General features: G+C 33.7%; 3 protein-coding genes across 6 annotated transcripts; all 3 read left to right on the forward strand.

The window, feature by feature from the left end:
* Nucleotides 1–292: 292 nt before the first annotated feature.
* Nucleotides 293–4,520, forward strand: LOC145614556 (uncharacterized). Its single transcript, XM_081669613.1, has 6 exons — nucleotides 293–859; nucleotides 1,021–1,153; nucleotides 1,611–1,737; nucleotides 2,584–2,623; nucleotides 2,721–3,000; nucleotides 3,644–4,520. The coding sequence occupies exons 1-6, from the start codon at nucleotides 608–610 to the stop codon at nucleotides 3,736–3,738; spliced, it is 927 nt and encodes a 308-aa protein (XP_081525739.1). The 5' UTR covers nucleotides 293–607; the 3' UTR covers nucleotides 3,739–4,520.
* A 3,700-nt stretch (nucleotides 4,521–8,220) lies between these two features.
* LOC145615567 (serine/arginine-rich splicing factor SR34A-like) lies at nucleotides 8,221–14,921 on the forward strand. Of its 3 annotated transcripts, XM_081670641.1 has the most exons (14): nucleotides 8,222–8,401; nucleotides 9,819–10,400; nucleotides 10,536–10,654; nucleotides 11,292–11,357; nucleotides 11,536–11,610; nucleotides 11,701–11,833; nucleotides 12,085–12,131; nucleotides 12,224–12,281; nucleotides 12,855–12,904; nucleotides 13,000–13,056; nucleotides 13,475–13,596; nucleotides 13,707–13,751; nucleotides 13,845–13,889; nucleotides 14,555–14,921. In XM_081670641.1, the coding sequence occupies exons 3-13, from the start codon at nucleotides 10,568–10,570 to the stop codon at nucleotides 13,867–13,869; spliced, it is 765 nt and encodes a 254-aa protein (XP_081526767.1). In that variant the 5' UTR covers nucleotides 8,222–8,401; nucleotides 9,819–10,400; nucleotides 10,536–10,567; the 3' UTR covers nucleotides 13,870–13,889; nucleotides 14,555–14,921. The 3 variants fall into 3 exon arrangements, 2 of the variants coding, with proteins under 2 accessions (XP_081526767.1, XP_081526766.1); XR_014107296.1 differs by lacking the exon at nucleotides 9,819–10,400 and having other exon boundaries at nucleotides 8,221–8,401; nucleotides 13,681–13,751; XM_081670640.1 differs by lacking the exon at nucleotides 9,819–10,400.
* Nucleotides 14,922–17,080: 2,159 nt separating this feature from the next.
* LOC145613499 (large ribosomal subunit protein P1-like) lies at nucleotides 17,081–18,991 on the forward strand. 2 transcript variants are annotated; one of them, XM_081668617.1, is made up of 4 exons: nucleotides 17,081–17,204; nucleotides 17,303–17,408; nucleotides 18,442–18,648; nucleotides 18,738–18,991. In XM_081668617.1, exons 2-4 carry the CDS (start codon nucleotides 17,340–17,342, stop codon nucleotides 18,789–18,791), a joined length of 330 nt encoding a protein of 109 aa, XP_081524743.1. In that variant the 5' UTR covers nucleotides 17,081–17,204; nucleotides 17,303–17,339; the 3' UTR covers nucleotides 18,792–18,991. The 2 variants fall into 2 exon arrangements, with proteins under 2 accessions (XP_081524743.1, XP_081524744.1); XM_081668618.1 differs by having other exon boundaries at nucleotides 18,741–18,991.
* Nucleotides 18,992–19,178: the final 187 nt, after the last annotated feature.

Genomic DNA, 19,178 nt, shown 5'->3' on the forward strand with positions numbered 1-19,178 from the left:
AATAATTTTAGTCTCACAATAAATTATTGTAATTAAATTTGATTGATAGGTAAGAGCCCTAAAAATAAAAATAAAAAAAAATTAAAAAAAAAAAAAAATCATTATTCAAACAGCCTTTTAAGCTTTAGGTGAACCCCAATTGTTGTGGGATCCCATAATATTATATAATCCCATCTCATTAGTAGGAGTAGCTTTCTTGTCTTTCTCTTTCTTCAACAGATTTATTCAATTTCCAGCTAGGCATTATCTCAATAACACATAGTGCGCACACCCCCCCAGCCCCTACCGCTACCCGGCTACCCCTACCCCCTCCGCATATCTCTCTGTTATTTCCTTATATAAATACTCTTTTTTATTCCTCTTTTATTTTTCCTCTTTCTCTTCTATTCTCTTCTCTCTAACCCTCTTTTAGTCTCCTCCTTCAACTACAACACACACACAGTAATGATTTTCTCATTAACAACTTCATCGTTTTTATGGAATCTCAACCTTGATTCTCATAACAATCGCTAGCATCATATCAACCCACCTCGCTCTATATTTATTTATTTATTTATTTATACTTGTATTATTTTTCAAGGGTTTTGTATTCTTTTGAATTGTTATTATGTCTCAACAACAACAACAACAACAAAGGCAATTTCATATGATGGGAGGAAATTATAATAATAATAATAATTACGGAGGAGGTTCGCAATGGATGAATAATGATACAACTTATACAAAAATATTTGTGGGTGGTTTAGCTTGGGAAACTCAAAGAGAAACCATGAGAAAATATTTCGACCAATTTGGAGAGATCTTGGAAGCAGTCGTCATCACTGATAAATCTACTGGAAGATCTAAAGGCTACGGCTTTGTAAGATTCCCCTTTTTCTTTCTTTTATTTTCTCTTCGAAATTTGAACTAGAGATGTGACAACTAATTCCGAACCCAGGGATTAGGGTAATAAGCGATAGATTGTTTTATTTGTGGGGAGTACTCTTATATGTTAATCATATTGTGTTTGTTTAATTTTAGGTGACGTTTAAAGAGCCGGACGCTGCGTTTAGGGCTTGTCAAAATCCATCACCGGTTATTGATGGAAGAAGAGCCAATTGCAACCTTGCTTCTCTTGGTGCTCAGAAGAATCGACCACCAACTCCTCAACATGGTTTGCATTTTTTTTTTTTTTTTTTTTTTTTTTAACGATATAATTTTATCTCTCTAAATTTGAAGTGGGTTTGGGTTTGGTTGGATGATTTTGACCAATTTCAATGCTAACTTAACTGCATAGAAAAAAGCCATCATATAATTTTGGACCACAATACATGTGCATACAGTATTATATAGTTAGTATGAGAATGTTTGCATAATAATATAGACCTATATACTAGATTAATAATAATGGAGTTCTAGGAAGTAAACGTTGAAGAATTTGACTGTTTAAGACTGTTACTATTGCATTGTACAGTATTTAACTTTATGTTAAACATGATTAACATAATTCCATGTGATATATAATGATCATGATTAGATTAACTAAGCCTTTTGGTTTTTAATTAGATTTTAGAACATGCATGCAAGAACTTTGTAAGGATTTCATCTTAATTTTAATTCGTGAGATACAGTTGCAGGAGGAGGAAGGTTTAGACCATCATCAGGTTTAATGAATGCACCTGGTTATCCAGGTTCATCTTCATCACCATACTTTCATCAGCCTTCTGCTCAACCACCCTACCCTTATTCAGCTTATGGGTGAGTAATTATGTTAATTTACTTTATTATAGTATTATTCTTAATAGTTTTATTCTTTAATTTAATCTTTTCACGGCAAACTTAATGGACTGGGAAAATCTTAATGGAACAAAGAGCATACTACCTTCAGAACATATTATGTACAACTCTTATGAGGTATAAAAATTCAAAAGTTACACATAATATATAGCGTAGCGGAGGAAGTATTTAACAAAAAGAGTTAATTGTATATTAGCTGCATTGTACGAATTAGTTGTTATGGCATGTTATTGGGTAAATAAAAGATGAAAATAAAAATACATGAGCCCCCATTTCCAGATACCTCCCTAGTACTGATATTTGAGCCAATAAAAATACCCTGGCATGCAATTTTTTTTATTAAATAAATTGGTCAAAGACCCAAACTACTGTATTTGACTGCATAATGGCTGGCAAAGTGTTGCTGCACAGAGAGAGGGAGGAATTGATGTGAATGGTCAAATGCTGTTTTCTTTAAAGTTACCATTATTGGAGTCTGTCTAATTCAATTTCTTTTCTTTTTTTCATTTTTACAAAATATGATTTCTAGCAAACATGAAGTGTCTAACATTCCACATGCTATTCAAAAATCCCTAACTACTATAGTACACAAACACGGTACTTAGTGATTCACTATGATATACAACGATTGCACGAGATATGTTCAGTTGGTCTACACAAATAACTTGAATTACCTAGTGGTTTACTACAATGTACAACAATTACATATGATATTTCATGGTTTTAATTTGTTGTCCTACATCAATTTTCGAAATTCATTAATTTCAATATATTTCCACTTTGTTTTATGTCATTGATTATTTACAGATTCACTGGGTATGCACATGATACAATGTACCATCATATGGTAAGTACTAGCTTAGCTGCATGCATTGTTCTATTCTATGTAATTCATTCACTTTTATTTTATTTGTCAAATTTTAATGTAATCTTTTAACTTACAGAATTACTATGGTGTATATGGACAACAATTTACACCTTACTACCCAACAACTGGAGGCGGGGCAGCAACAGGAGGAGGAGCGTCAGGGGCAATAGGGTATTTTCCCAACTATTACCCATATTATGGACCATATGCTCAAAGTAGCCAAGGTCATGGGTTTGGGGTCCAATATCCTCAGATGATACAACAATACCCTATATTACCCCAGCATCTCAACTCCGCAGGGATCTTATCACTCCCCTCTTCAACTATGGCTTTGCCTACGATTACTACTTCCGCAGGTACGGAGTAAATATTATTTCTATCATATTTACATCTTTCATAGGTAGTCGACCTTAATTTGGGATCGATTAAGATTTTAATTGCTATGGTTGTTTACCTTCATACATCTTTATTCTCTCTTGAGTATTTTAATTTTTATTGTGGTAAAAAATGATGTGGCTTGCCACGTGAAACTACTGGTCAAATGGGTATATTTGGAAATTTAGGTGGCTCCACATCATTTGCTGTGCATTTTGTACTTTAGAAGAGCAAAAAATATATGGAGTATGACATTGGTCCTTTGTGTACCATATGAAATGATGTTTATGTCCAGCTTAAATGGTCAATGTTAGCTTAGTTTTTTTTGCTTTGGTCCCGAAATTTCAGCTTAGGTCATTTTGTCCATCTTTTGAAAAAGTCTATTTGTCAAGACGTCCTTAATGACTTAATTAATTAGACTTAAATACAAGTAATATAGGCAATTAACTCCGTTATTAGTCGATCAGAACTTAGACTTAATGCAAGCAATAGAGACATTTAACCTTGTTATTAATCGATCATAACTAATTATTTTCATAACTTTTAACTTTGGTGAAAATTATTCTATGTTAATTTAAGAAAGGTAATATGGAGTAATATCTCAACTTATAATATTGGGTGCAGGTGTGACAACAACTGTAGAAGTACCAATTGTATCTGCAGTTCCTTCTCAAACCATGACCACTGGAGCAAAAACTGAACAAAGTTCGTCTACCTAGCAATTATAAGTACTAACGCATTTCTTAAAATGTCAAACTGAAGATGTACTTGATCTACGACAAAGCCATTAGAGTGATGATATGCGCGACAACAAGAGATTCAAGAATGTATGATCGAAGATTGATCATCTAACATCATTGTGCGTGATCACTCTACTGATCTATAGCTAGTATTGTTACACGTCGCCATTCTGTTATCATACATGTTTCATTTTTAGGAATATAGTTAGTTGTAGGAGTCATTTAGGAACATTAGGAAGGATGATTAGGAGGAAATCATATTGGTTAATTTTTTTTAAAGCATATTTTTATGAGGTTGGAACCATATATTGGCATTGGTTTCAACCTTGGATACTCCTATATATGCCATGGAATGCATACAGCATCTCTAGGGCATAATCTTGTTCATATTGTAGGAGCAGAATTTTTAATATTTGGTTCAAAAGGTTGGTTTTATGACTTTTGAGCCAAGAATTTGTTGGTTTTAATTATTTTATTTATAGGTGAAATTGGGAGGGGGAGATAGGGCTCAAACTCCTTGCCAAATAGTCAGGGTAACCAATGTAGGGCCATTTAGGTCCTTGATTGATCCAATTGTATTGTTAATTCAAAAAAAAAAAAAAAAAAAAAAAAAAAAAAAAAAAAAAAAAAAAAAAAAAAGGGACTAGCTTGGATGGTTTGTCCTAGTTTAAATTCTTGTAGCAATTCTTTTGTTCATTCAAATCTAATTTGTATTATTCATAATTAATATACATTTCGTCGCATTAGCATATATGATTGAAATATTTCATAGTATATACGAGCAATATTATTATTGTTTATTCTTATTTATGTTTTTTTCAAAAGTTAGTTGAGGTTTACTCATTACACCCACGCACCCACATTTTGTACTCATCCTTAATCCCGGTGCCCTAAAGCAGTTTTAATTGAAGAAGAATACAAAGTTATTATACAAGAACAAAAAAGAGAAGATGTTAACTGTCAAACTCGACTCTCATTTACATACAAAGTATACGAGTACATGAAACCCCTTTTTGCCTGTAAAACTTGACTTCCTTTTTTCTTGTTGTAGGATAATTAATCTGTCTTCATGTATGACTTTGGTCTAGTCTTTGTCTCCTTTTTAAGGAGCTACCTGTAGAATTAAATTGGTATCCAAGGGATCTTTAAAATGTTAAATTTTCAGTGATGATCGATCTCTAAGTTGAGCATGCAAGTCTACATCATATGTAATGGTCATGATTCCATAGGATTCCTACCACACTTGACAATGAGGTTTCTAGTGTAAAAAAGGGAAAGTAAAGGTATGTAAGAATCCAAAGCATATAGTATCACCAACACAATATATACAGTTCATGTATAACTTTTTTTACAGGCTCGTGTCAAAGTATCAAAATCCAACACATCATGTATCGAATGTTTAAATGATGAGTGCATCTTACATAGACCTAATCGCTAAGTATGTCATTATAAATTAAATTTGTACAAAAATTCGATGCACATGGACATATGCATGATTTTTGGCCGTTTGCTAATTGCTAATATTACTATTTACTACAAGTAGTTTTAAATTTTTTATCAATGGCTATGATTGCGGGTAATTGGCACGATTGCACTCAAAATTGAATTGGTAAGGATTCCACCAACTTGACTGAGTTCCTTTTTAAGCACTACAAATAGCAAAGCTAGCTGTAGCTCATACCAAATTTCTTAAGTTTCACTTCTTCTAAGTGTATAACCGTTTGCCATCATTTGAATTTTGGTCAGCTAACATGTGAGATACTAGCCATTTTCTTTGCTTTTTAAACGTTACCATATATCATTATTATTCATCATGTTCCTTTTAATTTGTACGTTCTATCTTATAATTTGACAAATAAGTCACCTTTAAATGGAGCTAGATTTTCTAATTTACTAGGGGATTATAAATCTATTAAGAGATGTGATTTTTAATTCTTGATAGACATGGTGACATTGATCAAGACGTGACCCACAGGATTAAGTCAGGGTGGCTTAAATGGAGAGCGGCCACGGGAGTGCTATGCGACCGCAGCATTCCCTTAAAGTTGAAGGGAAAATTCTACAGGACTGCCATAAGACCAGTGTTGCTCTATGGTACAGAATGTTGGGCTTCTAAGAAAGAGCATATTAAAAAGATGGAGGTTACGGAAATGCGCATGTTAAGGTGGATGTGTGGAAACACTTTAAGAGATAGAATCAGAAATGAGGTTATTCGCAAGAAAGTAGGTGTGGCGGGCATTGTAGATAAATTAAGGGAAAATCGTCTGCGTTGGTTTGGACATGTAAGACGGAGACCCGAGGGTGCACCGGTGCGAAGAGTGGAAGAGTGGGACCATGGAGGGATTAAACGAGGAAGAGGGAGACCAAAGATGACTTGGTTGGAAGGAGTGAGGAAGGATATGAAGTGCATGGATTTACGTGAGGATGAAGTTTTGGATCGTAAGGGATGGAGGAGAAAGATTTATGTTGATGACTACACGGAATAATCAAATTTGGTTCATGTTAGCCGACCCCACTTTTGGGATTAAGGCTTTGATTGATTGATTGATTGATTGATTGATAGACATAACCGATATAGTACACATGTATTCATTTTGTTTTCGTAATTTTAATAGTTATTTACACCACCAACAATTGAGGAATATATTTCAGTAAAAAAATTAACTAGAATTTTACACTGATTGAACAATGATTTAGCTATTGCATATAAAACAATAATTCAACGGTCATTTAGTACAAAAACCAACATCATAAATGATCACTAATAAGTTTTTCAATTCACGGATTTTCTCATCAACCACACCAGTATTCGAAGTAAAGCCCAATGCTATTGTATCCAAGTATACAAAATAAATTAGTTTCTAAGAAAAAAATCCCATTCCTTAATTAGTTTGGGATATACGTCCGTACTTGTATAAAATCTTGGAATAGAAGAATACCCCGCAATTGTCTTACCAAAAGAATTTTTTTCAACACATTTTAGGCCCAACCAATAAGTCCAAGTGTTGTTTTTTGATCCTAAACAAAATTTCAACTTTTGGGCTCAATCTTTAAAGTTTTGCCATATGCCTCAATTAAGCCCATCCTAATTAATAGAGTTTAAATTGACCACAAATTGGACAAATGCCCTGTTCGGCCTGGCCAATAGCAACTTCAAAGCTATAACATGTTCTTCCAAACTAAAACAATTTTTCTATTTGTTTATAGGTTTTAATTTTTTTTGCCTATAATAAACAACACAAATTTGCTAATTGAATTATCATTTAACTTTTAAACTCTAACTAATTTGCGCTTTGGTGATGTCTTGTATAATTAAAATCCTAATTATAATTAAATAAACGATGAATAATATGAAGTATGTTAATGATTATTGGCTTAGTGGATGACACTTTAGGCCATGTTCTCTTAAGTTGACGTAGTCTGTCCTATTGAACCCAACTCTGTTTAGTATTAATAGCCTGCTCTGTTCTGCTGACACCTATTTTGCTTGTTGAAATTTGTTTTGCTCTGAAACTCAAAAGAACATGGCTTGGTTCAAAGTTTTTGAATTTGAAGTTGTAGTTTTAAAATTATAAATTCCATAAAGTTTCATGTGACAACAAAGATTATTTGAGAATTTTTTTTTTTTAAAAAAAATATTACATATATTTCACGTCTTGAAACCTTAATCTATCCTTAAGTTCGATAATTGTTTTGTTCTCTTATCTGAAATCATTAAGTAAAGTGACAAATTATAGGTAAAAATTGTTAAAGAGAGTTAATGAGCTACAAGTTTAAGATACATTCGTATAAAACTTGTTTGTGTCGACGAGTGGTGGCCTAATGAGCAGTGGCGGATCTTAGACTAAAGGGTATTGGGGTTCAAGTTATGAACTTTAATAATTTCTAATTAAAATTATAGATATCTAAAGGGTTAAATTTTTTTTTTGAAAGCATACAAGGGCTAAATTGGGAGAAGGAACTACATAACAAAAATATTTGAGAATATATGGTAATTTTGTGATTTTAATAGATGTTGGAAAAACAAATGAGTTATTTTTTTTGGGACTTAAATTAGGCCAAATGGATCGTTCTTTCGAGGACGGAGGGAGTAGTTTATATACACTCCATTCATACCAAACAACCATAAAATTTACTACAAGTAGTACCATAGTTGTTGAAGTCTTCTAACTCTTCTTCAAACTCCAAGACCTCTAACCCCAGAACCCCACGGTCAAGTTTGAAAAACCAAAAAAAAAAAAAAAAAAAAAATCTCCCATCTCGAGACAGAAAGCAACGAGTAGAATTACATGCCAAAAGAATTGAAGTTCCTTTACTAAAACCACCAGCTTATTGGCTGTTGCCACGTTTCATCACTACTTAACTTCAAACCCCTCCAAAGTATCCAATCCCCATTTTTTTTTTTTTTAAAAAATAATAAATTTATCATCTTTGCCATTAATTATGTGTCGCACGATTTCATTTCATTTTCATTTTCAGTTTTAGGGTACACAATAAACTGCTATACTCTCCATTTTACCTGACCTTTTTCCCTTTTTCTTTAAACCTCTATTCTCTCTGTTCTGCTTTAAGCTGCAATACCAGAACACTTGAAGATTTTGCAAACTCGACATTTCCAGCTCATTTTCAACTTCATTAACAAGTAACTTCATCACCCAGATCTTTTTATTGTCTTTTATTTGTTGTATATTTTGTTTTGTTGTTGTTTATCTGAATTGAAGTTCGAATTTGTGAGTTATTTTTTTTGTTTATTGCCAGTGTTTAGTCTCAGTGCAATGGTGATTCTTGATTTTTAATTTCTGGGGTTTACAGATTAGCGTTAACTGTATGTCTGTATATGTTTAAACTCGGGAAGAATTTGAAGTTGTTTATATGGGTTTTGAAGTTGGTTGTAGCAGTAACTTTACCCAGAAATTGAATTGGTAAATGCGTGGAATGTTGAGATTGTAGGCCTTTGTTTTGATTAAGTTACTAAGCAGTCAACGATAATCCTGTTTAAGGGATTAATTTCTAAGAAATGGGTTGATTGATAGATCCGACATTGGCTTGTTAGTTTAATTTTGAGGTAGTTTTTGGATGGATTGTACTTTTTATCCATTTTTTCATTTTATTTTGTGGTTTGGAATTGTTAGTTTGTTATAATTTTTTTTTTTGCACTTTATCTGTAATACTGTTGAGTTGGGGGTATGGGCTCAATTTCTGGGAGCATTTTGAAGGTGATAATGGCTATAGCCAATTCAAAGTTCAATTCATTATTCGTGTTCTAGTGAAAATGAATATCTTCAACAAAAGATGGTTACAATTGACAACTTTGTGAATACAAAATTCATGCTATCATTCTTGTACTGTTGCAAATAAGCTGTGTTGTGTTAGATATTGCTTGCTTTTATGTGAAAAAGTGTCATCATACAACGTGCAATTCGTTACTTATCGATGAGGTTCATGAGTTGATCACAAATTTTAAGCTGACTATGCTAGGAAGCTAGGATTTTAGTGCTTTTGCTACTTAAGGATATTCTCTTACCCATGAACACTTTAATGCTCTCATTGTAAGAATGTCTTGCAGTCATCACTTAGCTAGTTAGCTGACAACAATAAGGCTTTGCTGCTGTTGTAGCTTTGTAATTGAATTCTAAATTGTGCTGATGAGAATAATTCCACCTTTACTTTGTTTATGGTAAATATACACTAATATTATGTACATTCCCTATAAAGCTCAAACGAAAGCAGCTTCGATAGAGCATGCTTGCTTATGAGAAACTGGAATTTCATTTAAGGATCATTAATTTCAATTTTGGGCCTTTATTTTAAGCACCTTAACATTCACACATTATTTTTAATGAATAAAATTCCTAATGCACATCGTGTCTCTGCTGCTGAAGGTTATTTGTTGGTTTTTTGAACTTCTTCTTTCATCACTCTTTTCTTTTCTATCTTGTGTCTAAGCAACATTAATTATAGTCATCTTCAGAACTATTTTCAACATTCTATTTTACCATTATGTTAATGGGTCATTTGGTAAGGCTGTTTAAGCTGACCCTTTACTTTGCCTTGGACAGGAGCCTCTTTAGAGGCATTGGGTTGATTCTTATGCTGATGCTGGTATTCATTAACTACTAAGTGACATTGCAAATGACCATAGACCTTGCAAAATTGAATTTACTATCAACTGTATACAGTAACTTATAAATCTTGAGTCCCCTGTATTTGGTGTTTGCCTCCCAGTCTAAATCTGCATCCGGTCACAAAACAATATTCACGAGAAAATGACGTGGAGCTATACATCATTTTTCTCTGTGGTTGATAATGAAGTGTTTAATAAGTGATGATAAATGCATGAACTATTCTCCGTATTGTCACATTTGATGACTCAAGCTTTCCTCATGATAGATGAAAGGAGCTTGGACAAATAGGAGCAAGATATGTAGGGATGTAGGAAAAGAGTGTGAGAGTTCAGTGTACTTTTCTGGATTTCCTGGTAATGGAGATTGTTGCTCATGCTTAGAAGGTCTTCTTTGCCTATGCAAAAATCAGGAAGATGATGGGGGGTCATTTTTATATGATTTAATATTAATCCTGGAGCATTTTGGAAGAATAAATGGTGAAAGTTGTGTAGCACCACGTCAAGAATTGCTCTCATGGTCCGCTTCACAGTTTTGGCTTTTGCTTTTCTGTGCTGTTTTGTTAAAGCTACTTTGTGAAGAAACTTTTTTTTAGATGATCGGTGTTTAATGTCCTCTTATGCCCTCATTGATAAGCATTTATGTTGTATGTAGAGAGAGTGCTGCTAAATAGACACATTGCAGAGATGGCTGGCCGTGCCTCCCGCACTATTTATGTTGGCAATCTTCCCCTGGATGTAAAGGAATGGGAGCTTGAAGATCTGTTTTACAAGGTTCTGTTTTCATCTTCAACTTAAATATGTTCAGATATTTTGAATTCATGGTAGTTTGCTAGTGTAACTTTGTATATAAATTCAACAACCTTTAGTTTGAAGATTTTATAATTCTCATAGTAACCAAAAGGTTATAATAGACTAGTTCTTGCATGAAGTTTAACATTCTGAGAGATAATGCACCTCTTGCTGCAATGTTATGAATGCAGCATCTCAAATCCTAGTCAAATGTCTAAATCAGTAGATATCTCAATGATAAACCTTGGTGCTGTGTAGATCTCTGTTGGCTATTCTGCTAGTGACTATTATTAATCTCATTGAATAAGTTTCTTTATATTGCACATGGGAAATGGGACACTGCCAGGTTATTTTTGGCTTTTGTATCTGTGTTCATATGTGTGCAGGCTTTTGCAAATTTTATTGTGTTATCTCATTGTATTAGTTCTTACTCTTCATTGTACTTCGTAGCATGGAATTCTAGCATGTCAAGTGCAGTGCCAACCCAAACAAAACTTTATTACTTTTAAGAAATACTGCATTATTCATTGATGTGCACCAATCTGTTTTTTTTATTTTTATTTTTTTATTTATATAAATATATACTGAATTCTTAAGATATGTTTTCCTCTTACTGCAGTATGGTCGTATCGTAGATATTGAAATGAAGCTTCCGCCACGCCCTCCAGGCTATTCATTTGTGGAGGTATACCCTTCATTTCCACATACATACATCGTTTAGCTGATCAGCCAGGGTCAGGAACCAATAAAGGGCTTACAGGCCTACTGGAGGCCTGCTCAGTGTTAGCATTCAGATCAATATCCCAGATGTATCCTTAGCTCGCTATTCTGCAGTTTCTTATACTTTTGTTTCTTTCTTACAGTTTGAGGATCCTAGGGATGCTCAAGAAGCAATTAGGGGTCGTGATGGATATAACTTTGATGGTTGTCTTCTGAGGGTACATGCCACCTAATAATCTAATATACATACATGTTTTACTTGCTGCTACTTTTTCAATATGTTCAGACCTAAGTAGTTCATTATTCAGGTTGAGTTGGCTCATGGAGGTAGAGGCAGATCCCCTGTTGGCCGACGTGGTGGTGGTGGTGGTGGGGGTGTAGGTGCAGGTGGTGGGGGTGGAGGTGGGCAGTTTGGTGCTTCTCGTCGTTCTGAGTTTCGAGGTACACCAAATGATTTGGATACTATCCTTTTGCTTTCTATACTTTCTTTTGGGAATTTGGGGGGGTTATTTAAAGTGATAGGAGCATAGCTTGGACTTTTAGTGAGGATATCAAAAATCATTGGTGATGTGGTCAAGTGTAAAGGGTCAAGTGTAAAGTTTAGTGTTGTGCAAAAACTTGCTTGCCACATCTTTGAACCTTACTTATTTCTCTCCTGTGTGGGTTGTTAATACGTGTTCTTATTTATGTAGTAATTGTGCGTGGACTGCCGCCTTCAGCTTCATGGCAGGATCTAAAGGTGTGTAAATTGACTTTTGTTTTTTCTTTTTCTTTTCACCATAGTCTAATTGCTCTGGTGTCAAAAATTCTCACTGTTATTTTGTCTTGTAGGACCATATGCGTAAGGCTGGGGATGTCTGCTTTGCCCAAGTTTTCCGTGATGGTGAAGGTATGCTATATCTTTTTCTAGTTCATCCTTCAGTGTTGTCTTTTTCTTAATTTTTCCTAAAGAAATAGGGTAACCTCTGAAGTTCTGTCTAATGGACAACATGATCTTAATTTCGATATGCTGATGATAGATCACCAAGTAAAATGTAATGTGTAAATCCTATCACAATTTTATTTCCTGTCTAGACTTGAGGCGTGATACATTATTTTATTTCTCTTTACATTATTGTAAACCCTAACCTACCTGAAAAGATTTTTAGAATAAAAGATCAGTATTTAGGTGAATAGCTTTGCTATATTTTAAGGCGAGTGAATGTCAGGAATTACATTACCTATAGCTATGTTCTTGCTCACTTTGAGTCTACTTAAGTTTTTCTCCACAAATTCTGAAAGTTATGCTCAAATTTTGTCTGTATATGGTGTGCTTCAGTCAAAAAAATTTTTGTTCTAATGAGTCAATCGTGTGTAATTTGATCCTTATGTTCTTCAACAAGCAATTATTCCAAAATCAGTGTTTGTTGAGGGGTAGGTTTCATTGATAACTATCATTTATGAAATAATAATATTGTTTCAGGTATGATGGGAATGGTTGACTACACCAATTACGAGGACATGCAATATGCTGTAAGTATCAAGAGTATTCTGAATTTCTGATAGTCAATGGTAAGTTGGTAACTAAGTAATGATATTCTATCGTAACACTGATAAATTTTACACAGATCCGGAAGCTAGATGACACTGAATTTCGTAATCCTTTCTCAAAGTCTTACATTCGGGTAAATTTCCCTTACTAGTTAGTAATTACAGATTTTTATGATTAATTTTCGATTTAGTTATTTGCCATCAGGCCATAAAAACACATTTTTGTCAATAGCAAATGTCTTGTCTTGGTTTTTGGCCTATTGGTTAAGGAATTCTCTTTGTTAAAAATTATAACCAATGACTTTATGTCCTTTTGACTGTTATTGCTTTCATTTTACTATACTTGCATTACCCTTGGAGAGGTTGGGACATGTATTGTGGATCTTGATGTGATAAGGAGAAACATAAGTGTAGCCACTTAGGCACATGCCTCTTGTAAATCTAACATGAAGGATGTTTGTCTGTAGGAGCTGATTTAATTCTGAAAGGCATAGTTGAATCTTTACAATATTCATCTTCATCATTCCCTATTTTCTGAAACCCTCTTGACAGATAAAAGCTTATGAGGGTAGTCCACAAAGGAGCAGAAGCAGGAGTAGAAGCAGGACCCCTATCCGAGATAGAAGCAGGAGCCCTATCCGAGATAGAAGCAAGAGTGTAGGAAAGAGCCCAAGGTAACTTGCTAATGATATTTTGGCGATTCAGATCTATTTTGGCACCCTTTTGCTTATCAAGTTCATTGTTTGGTGTCTACAAAGAATGACATGATTATATATGTAACCAGACCTGCTCCAAGATCTAGGTCTGCATCCCCTGCACAGCCAACTAGGTACTGTAATTCAATTTTGATCCTAGATAATCAGCATATTCTAATAAAACATTGTTTTATTTTAAAACTTATTTCCTTCTATTGTTGATCTAGGTCAAAGTCTGCTTCTCCGCTCTAGACTAATCCCTCATATTCAAGGTAAAATACCTACAGTGCTATTAAATGGTATTTCACATACAATTTGATGATCAAATATATCATCTTATTCATATTACTGAATATTGTAGGCTGCTCAATAGAATGTCAGAGTAGTAGAATTAGTACTAGGGATGGATCAATTTATGGATGATAAAAGTAAAGTTATTTCTATGCAAACAACAAAGCCTAGTTAAGGGTGTGACATGCATTACAAATTTACAACTATCTAAATGTTTATATAATGTCCAAGAAACCCTAGCTCAACTTCTGCAGTATCTTGAGAGTAAACATGTTAACAATAGAAGCAGACTGGCGTAAAAGACTTGAAATAAGAGCTTGGAACTATCTCTGTTGTAGACAGGCATAAAAGCTGCTTTTCTGCAAGTCATGGGTTGCAAAATGATAAATGATGCATAGGTAATGTACCTGTAGGACAACTGGACAAGTGTTCATGATAAATGAGTCTTGCTATGTTTGAGAAACTTCGTTAATTAATAAACACGCTTGATGAGTTAATGATGCATAGTTTTTTTTGGAACTAATGATGCATAGGTAGTAGAATTCTGGTTTCTTTGACAAATGCTATCTGAAGTATTCATCGTCTAATTTGCATATAAACATAGCTATTGTATGTTGCCCTGAACCTTATTTCTGCCTAACAACAGGGCCTGCATTACTATGGATTTAACTTTGGTGACTCTCATCAGGAGATGGGAATAAGGGATGGTGAAAATCGCTCTACTTTTGGCTTACCATCTCAGAAAGTAATGTACCTGTAGTAATGTAGTTATGAAGCATTATTGTGGCAAATGATATGTAGCGTTGTTTTGTACTTGGATATCATGGTGACTTTGTAGCCATGTTATGTAGTTTAGGTATCCTAGTTGCATCGTAGGCAGGTCGTACGTGTTGTCGCTGACAACCTTTGCCTGCATTAGAGAGCTATCACTTCTAATATGCTAGGTTGTTGAACCTTGCCATTACATGAGACTCGAATTTATGCCTTTAGGAATTTGGACAAGTTTACATTTTCACTTTGTTTTCTGATTTAACTTTTTGAATGGATTTCATTGTAGTGGTAAACTTTTCAATCGCATGATTTTATGAATAAATAATCAATCCCTTTTGCATACACCCGGTTTACAATAATTTTATTGTACATCGAACATTTTGCGAAAAGTGACCCTTTTTTCGTACAAAAGTGACCCTTTTTCTTCTACAAAAGTGACCCCTTTTATTCACAAAAGTGACCTTTTTTTTTTAACAAAAGTCACCCTTTTTTCACAAAAGTGACCCTTTTTTTTTAACAAAAGTGACCTTTTATCACAAAAGTAATTAAACTACATATGCAAAACAGAGTATCAAAATCAACAAAAATAAACACAAAATTAACAATAGTCTTGAAAAAACAGTACAATCACTCAAACAAATCAAAAGTCGCCGCCGAAACCACCGCTAGCAACGCTGAAAGTATTGAAACCATTGCCGATTCCACCATTTCTGACCATCTCACTGAGCAAAGCGATGAAAAATTTACAAAAAAGAGTACAAACACTAACCTAGAGCATAAACATCAACATCACTATCACCAGAAATCAAGCTATTCTTCTTCATCATTGTAGAAACTACAAAAAATCCAAAACGACGAAAATCCTAAAAATCGAAACACTGAAAATTAACAAAAAAAAAAACGAGTAAACAATCAACTTGAAAGTCTAGAATTAAAGAGGAGAAAATGAGAAAATGAAAATCACCAAAAGAGGAGAGAGAAAAAATAAAAGAATATGAGAAGTAGTAGAGAGAGAAAAAGATGATCGAAGAAGAAGTGAAGCCCTTGAATAAGAGGAGAGAGAAAATAAGAAAGTTAGTTTCTGGGCCACCAACTCTTTCTTTTTTTTTGACTGAACACCTGCTCTTTCTTCGATTTTCACTAAAATATTGAAAACCGGGTTTAATTAAAAGTTTGTGATAACAAATACTGTATCAAAGTTTTGAAATGTATCATGCTTGATGTTGTTTTACTAATATGTTTCGAAATAACAATGAATTTATTTACAATCAAATTATAAGGGTTAAATATTTGTAATTGAAAGTTATACTTCATCTGTTTTTTATAGTTGCAACATTTCTCTTTTCACGTTTGCCGATATATGTTTTCAATCGTTAATATCTTTAGCTACCAATATGTAAAAATTATAAACCTTCGATATTAAAATTGTATAAGTCGAGATGAATCTAACCAGATCCCACATGACTATATTTTTTACTTAAGTATATATCGTTAAAGCTAGTCAACGTGAGACACATGAATAGTGTAAAAGTCAAACTGTTGCAACTATAATAAAACGGAGGAAATATTAGTTTATTCTGTTTTAAGTGACTTATAAAATAAACATTATAGGAGTTGAAACAATACAATAGAATAGTGGTATGCCCTAAATTAGCCATGAATTTTGACCTTCATTTGTGTCCTTATACCAGTGACAAAACAAAAACGTCAGCTCAACATATGCTGTTGTAGTGTTGTGAATTGCTTGATAAATTCCAACTTATTGAACTAATCATTGAAAAATGTTAGCCTATAGAATGAGTTGCTTTTGATCCCTACTTGAAGTGCCAAAATCTTTAACCTTAAGGAACTTCTCTACATTGTAATCTAGATCCTTCAAAATTGTCTTAAAGACATTAAAGTAATTTTGGACAAACCGTATGTAGATGTTGATCCTTTTCTATTTTTTCCCATCTACCTCATCCTATCTTCAAATAACATTTTCAACCTTATGACTAGATAGCAACAAGTATAGCTTTTGAATTGGAAATTGGACATGTACCTATTACATCTATTCTCACTGTAATAGCATAGTTGTACATCAGGTTTCCAAGCACACCTTATTGTTAATCTAAATTATGCGCAGAGTTATTATACATTAATATTAACTCATATGCTAAACCAAATTTTATCATTGTTTGTACTCATATGCTAAACCAAATTTTATCATTGTTAGAACATCCAATGATTCTGTTTAATATGTTTCCATAATAATGAAACTCAATTGGATAGTTTTCCATATATTAAAAAAAATAATTTTTTTAAAAAATGACGTGTCATCGAAGATTTTAATGGGCCAAAACGTTGTTTAATGGGCTCTGGTTTACTAAAAAGTCCAGAGCACAAAAGAAGACCTACCGCATAAAAGAGAAAAACCCTGATAAATCATCTTATAAATAGCCACTAACTTCTTTTTTCTTCAAAACCCTAGTTTAGACTCTCCATTGTAGCCGCGTGCAAGCAGTAACATTCATCTTCTTCCTTTGGTAATTCTCTCTCTTCTCTTCTTCAATTTCTTCGATTTAATCTTCAGTTTCTTTGATTTCTCTTCTTATTCATCTTTTTCTGGAAATTGTTGTTGCAGAGATTTTTGTGTTTTTCGTTACAAAACTAAAGCAACAATGTCGGTCGGAGAACTCGCTTGCACTTACGCCGCTCTTATCCTCCACGACGACGAAGTCGCCGTCACTGTAATGTTCTCATCCTTTCCTAATTTTTCGATTTGATTTTGTTATTTTGACAGTACTTTATGATCGCAATTCATCGTTTTTTGTATATAATAATTTTTAGTTTTAAAATTTGGAAGACTTTGATTTGATTTACGATGATTTTGTTGCTTTTTTAATCGGAATTTTCTGCAATTTTTTGATTTTATTATACTTGTGTTTTGGTTTGATGATTTTGGAGCTAATAATGGTTAGGTTTTCGTATTTTCTTTTGTTTTGCTCGTCAATTTGAGGTTTTGTGTTATACATTCTTACCTGTTTGGATCTTCTTATACTCTAAGATCTCTTAACTGGTTGATTTAAGCAGGAATTTAATTCTAAGTTTTATTCTTCCTTTGTATGTATTAAGAAAGTGTTAACAATTTGCATTGAGACTGAAGTATTAGGTTTGAGCATTTAGGTTATGCTGATTTTATTACCTATCTATTACTCATATCTATTGGAAGAATTAACAACTTTTCAAGGCTTCAACAGTTTGCTAGAGTTAAAACATTTAGATTATGTTGAAATTGCTATATAGAACTTTTGCAAATTGTTTGTCTTCGTTGAGTGCATCTGTTGAGATATTGCGGATAGGATACCGGTAATGGTTTCACTGAATTATCAGTAATCTATTCTTTAGTGATCTAATTTCTTTATATGCTGCAAGAGTACTATTCTCCAGTTCTCCCCATAATTGATTACTTTGTATATCTAGTATAATATTCGGAGTATGGACTGTTGTTGGTAGGAGGATTCTAGCGGTTTAATTAATTGTTTGTTGCAAGTTAGAAGTGAAATTCCTCTTTGGGGTGGTGTACAATTTACACTTTACTTTATTGAAATTAATTCAAACTGGTATTATAGAATAATGCACTGTTGGGTCATCTCTATTACCAAGTTGTTCAGCATTGTATCATGTTCTTGGCAATTTTTGATATTTTTTTGGTCAAGCAGCTGTTTGCTTTCATGAATTATATAGCTATATGTGCTAATGAGATTTATGTTTTGTTTGCAGGCTGAGAAGATTGCCACTCTTGTTAAAGCAGCTGGCATTGAATGCGAGTCATTCTGGCCAAATTTGTTTGCCAAGCTCGTTGAGAAGAGGAGCATTGAGGACCTTATCATGAATGTAGGTGCTGGTGGAGGTGCTGCCCCTGCTGCTGCCGTTGCAGGTGGTGCTGCAGCTGCCCCTGCTGCTGAAGAGAAGAAGGAAGAGAAGAAGGTATTTACATTTTTATTTTGTTAGTTTTTTCCTTGTGGCAATGCTTATAGAATTTTGGCTAATATGTTTGATATATTTTATCGTTTCAGGAGGAAGCCAAGGAAGAGAGTGATGATGACATGGGATTCAGCTTGTTCGACTAAGCTGCAAGGCACCTGTCTTTTTCGTTGTCGTAGTTAATTAGTATGAAGACATTAGTTACAATTTTCGAGAAATCTATGTTAATTTTCCTTTGTGTACGTTGGGAGATCAGACATGTTGAGATTTTGCTATTGTTACTATTATGTGGAGACATCTTCTTTTGAATACAAAGTAATCTAGTGATTTTTGGCCCTTTCATAAATATGGTGGATTCCTTATTTTAGGGTAATTTCATGTTGCATTTGTGCTTGAATTTATTTACGCAGTAATTCTTTGCCCTTGTGTATTTCCACTTTCCAGAAAGGCAATCCATATCAACATTGCCTATGTGCAAAACGCAATTTGTGAATTTTTATTTGTTTGACAATTTTTGTGAAAATACGGCTAGT

This window comes from Chenopodium album, chromosome 25 (assembly GCF_948465745.1).
Source record: "Chenopodium album chromosome 25, dcCheAlbu1.1, whole genome shotgun sequence".
NCBI lineage: Eukaryota > Viridiplantae > Streptophyta > Magnoliopsida > Caryophyllales > Amaranthaceae > Chenopodium > Chenopodium album.

Bases quoted from the DNA above. Each gene is read 5' to 3' on its own strand.
- LOC145615567 (XM_081670641.1), top strand. From the start codon at position 10,568: ATGGCTGGCCGTGCCTCCCGCACTATTTATGTTGGCAATCTTCCCCTG. The intron at 11,611-11,700 runs GTACATGCCACC...TTCATTATTCAG, and splicing joins TTGATGGTTGTCTTCTGAGG to GTTGAGTTGGCTCATGGAGG. The intron at 12,905-12,999 runs GTAAGTATCAAG...AATTTTACACAG, and splicing joins ACGAGGACATGCAATATGCT to ATCCGGAAGCTAGATGACAC.
- LOC145613499 (XM_081668617.1), top strand. From the start codon at position 17,340: ATGTCGGTCGGAGAACTCGCTTGCACTTACGCCGCTCTTATCCTCCAC. The intron at 17,409-18,441 runs GTAATGTTCTCA...TTTTGTTTGCAG, and splicing joins ACGACGAAGTCGCCGTCACT to GCTGAGAAGATTGCCACTCT. The intron at 18,649-18,737 runs GTATTTACATTT...TTATCGTTTCAG, and splicing joins AGAAGAAGGAAGAGAAGAAG to GAGGAAGCCAAGGAAGAGAG.
- LOC145614556 (XM_081669613.1), top strand. From the start codon at position 608: ATGTCTCAACAACAACAACAACAACAAAGGCAATTTCATATGATGGGA. The intron at 860-1,020 runs GTAAGATTCCCC...GTTTAATTTTAG, and splicing joins GATCTAAAGGCTACGGCTTT to GTGACGTTTAAAGAGCCGGA. The intron at 1,154-1,610 runs GTTTGCATTTTT...CGTGAGATACAG, and splicing joins ACCACCAACTCCTCAACATG to TTGCAGGAGGAGGAAGGTTT.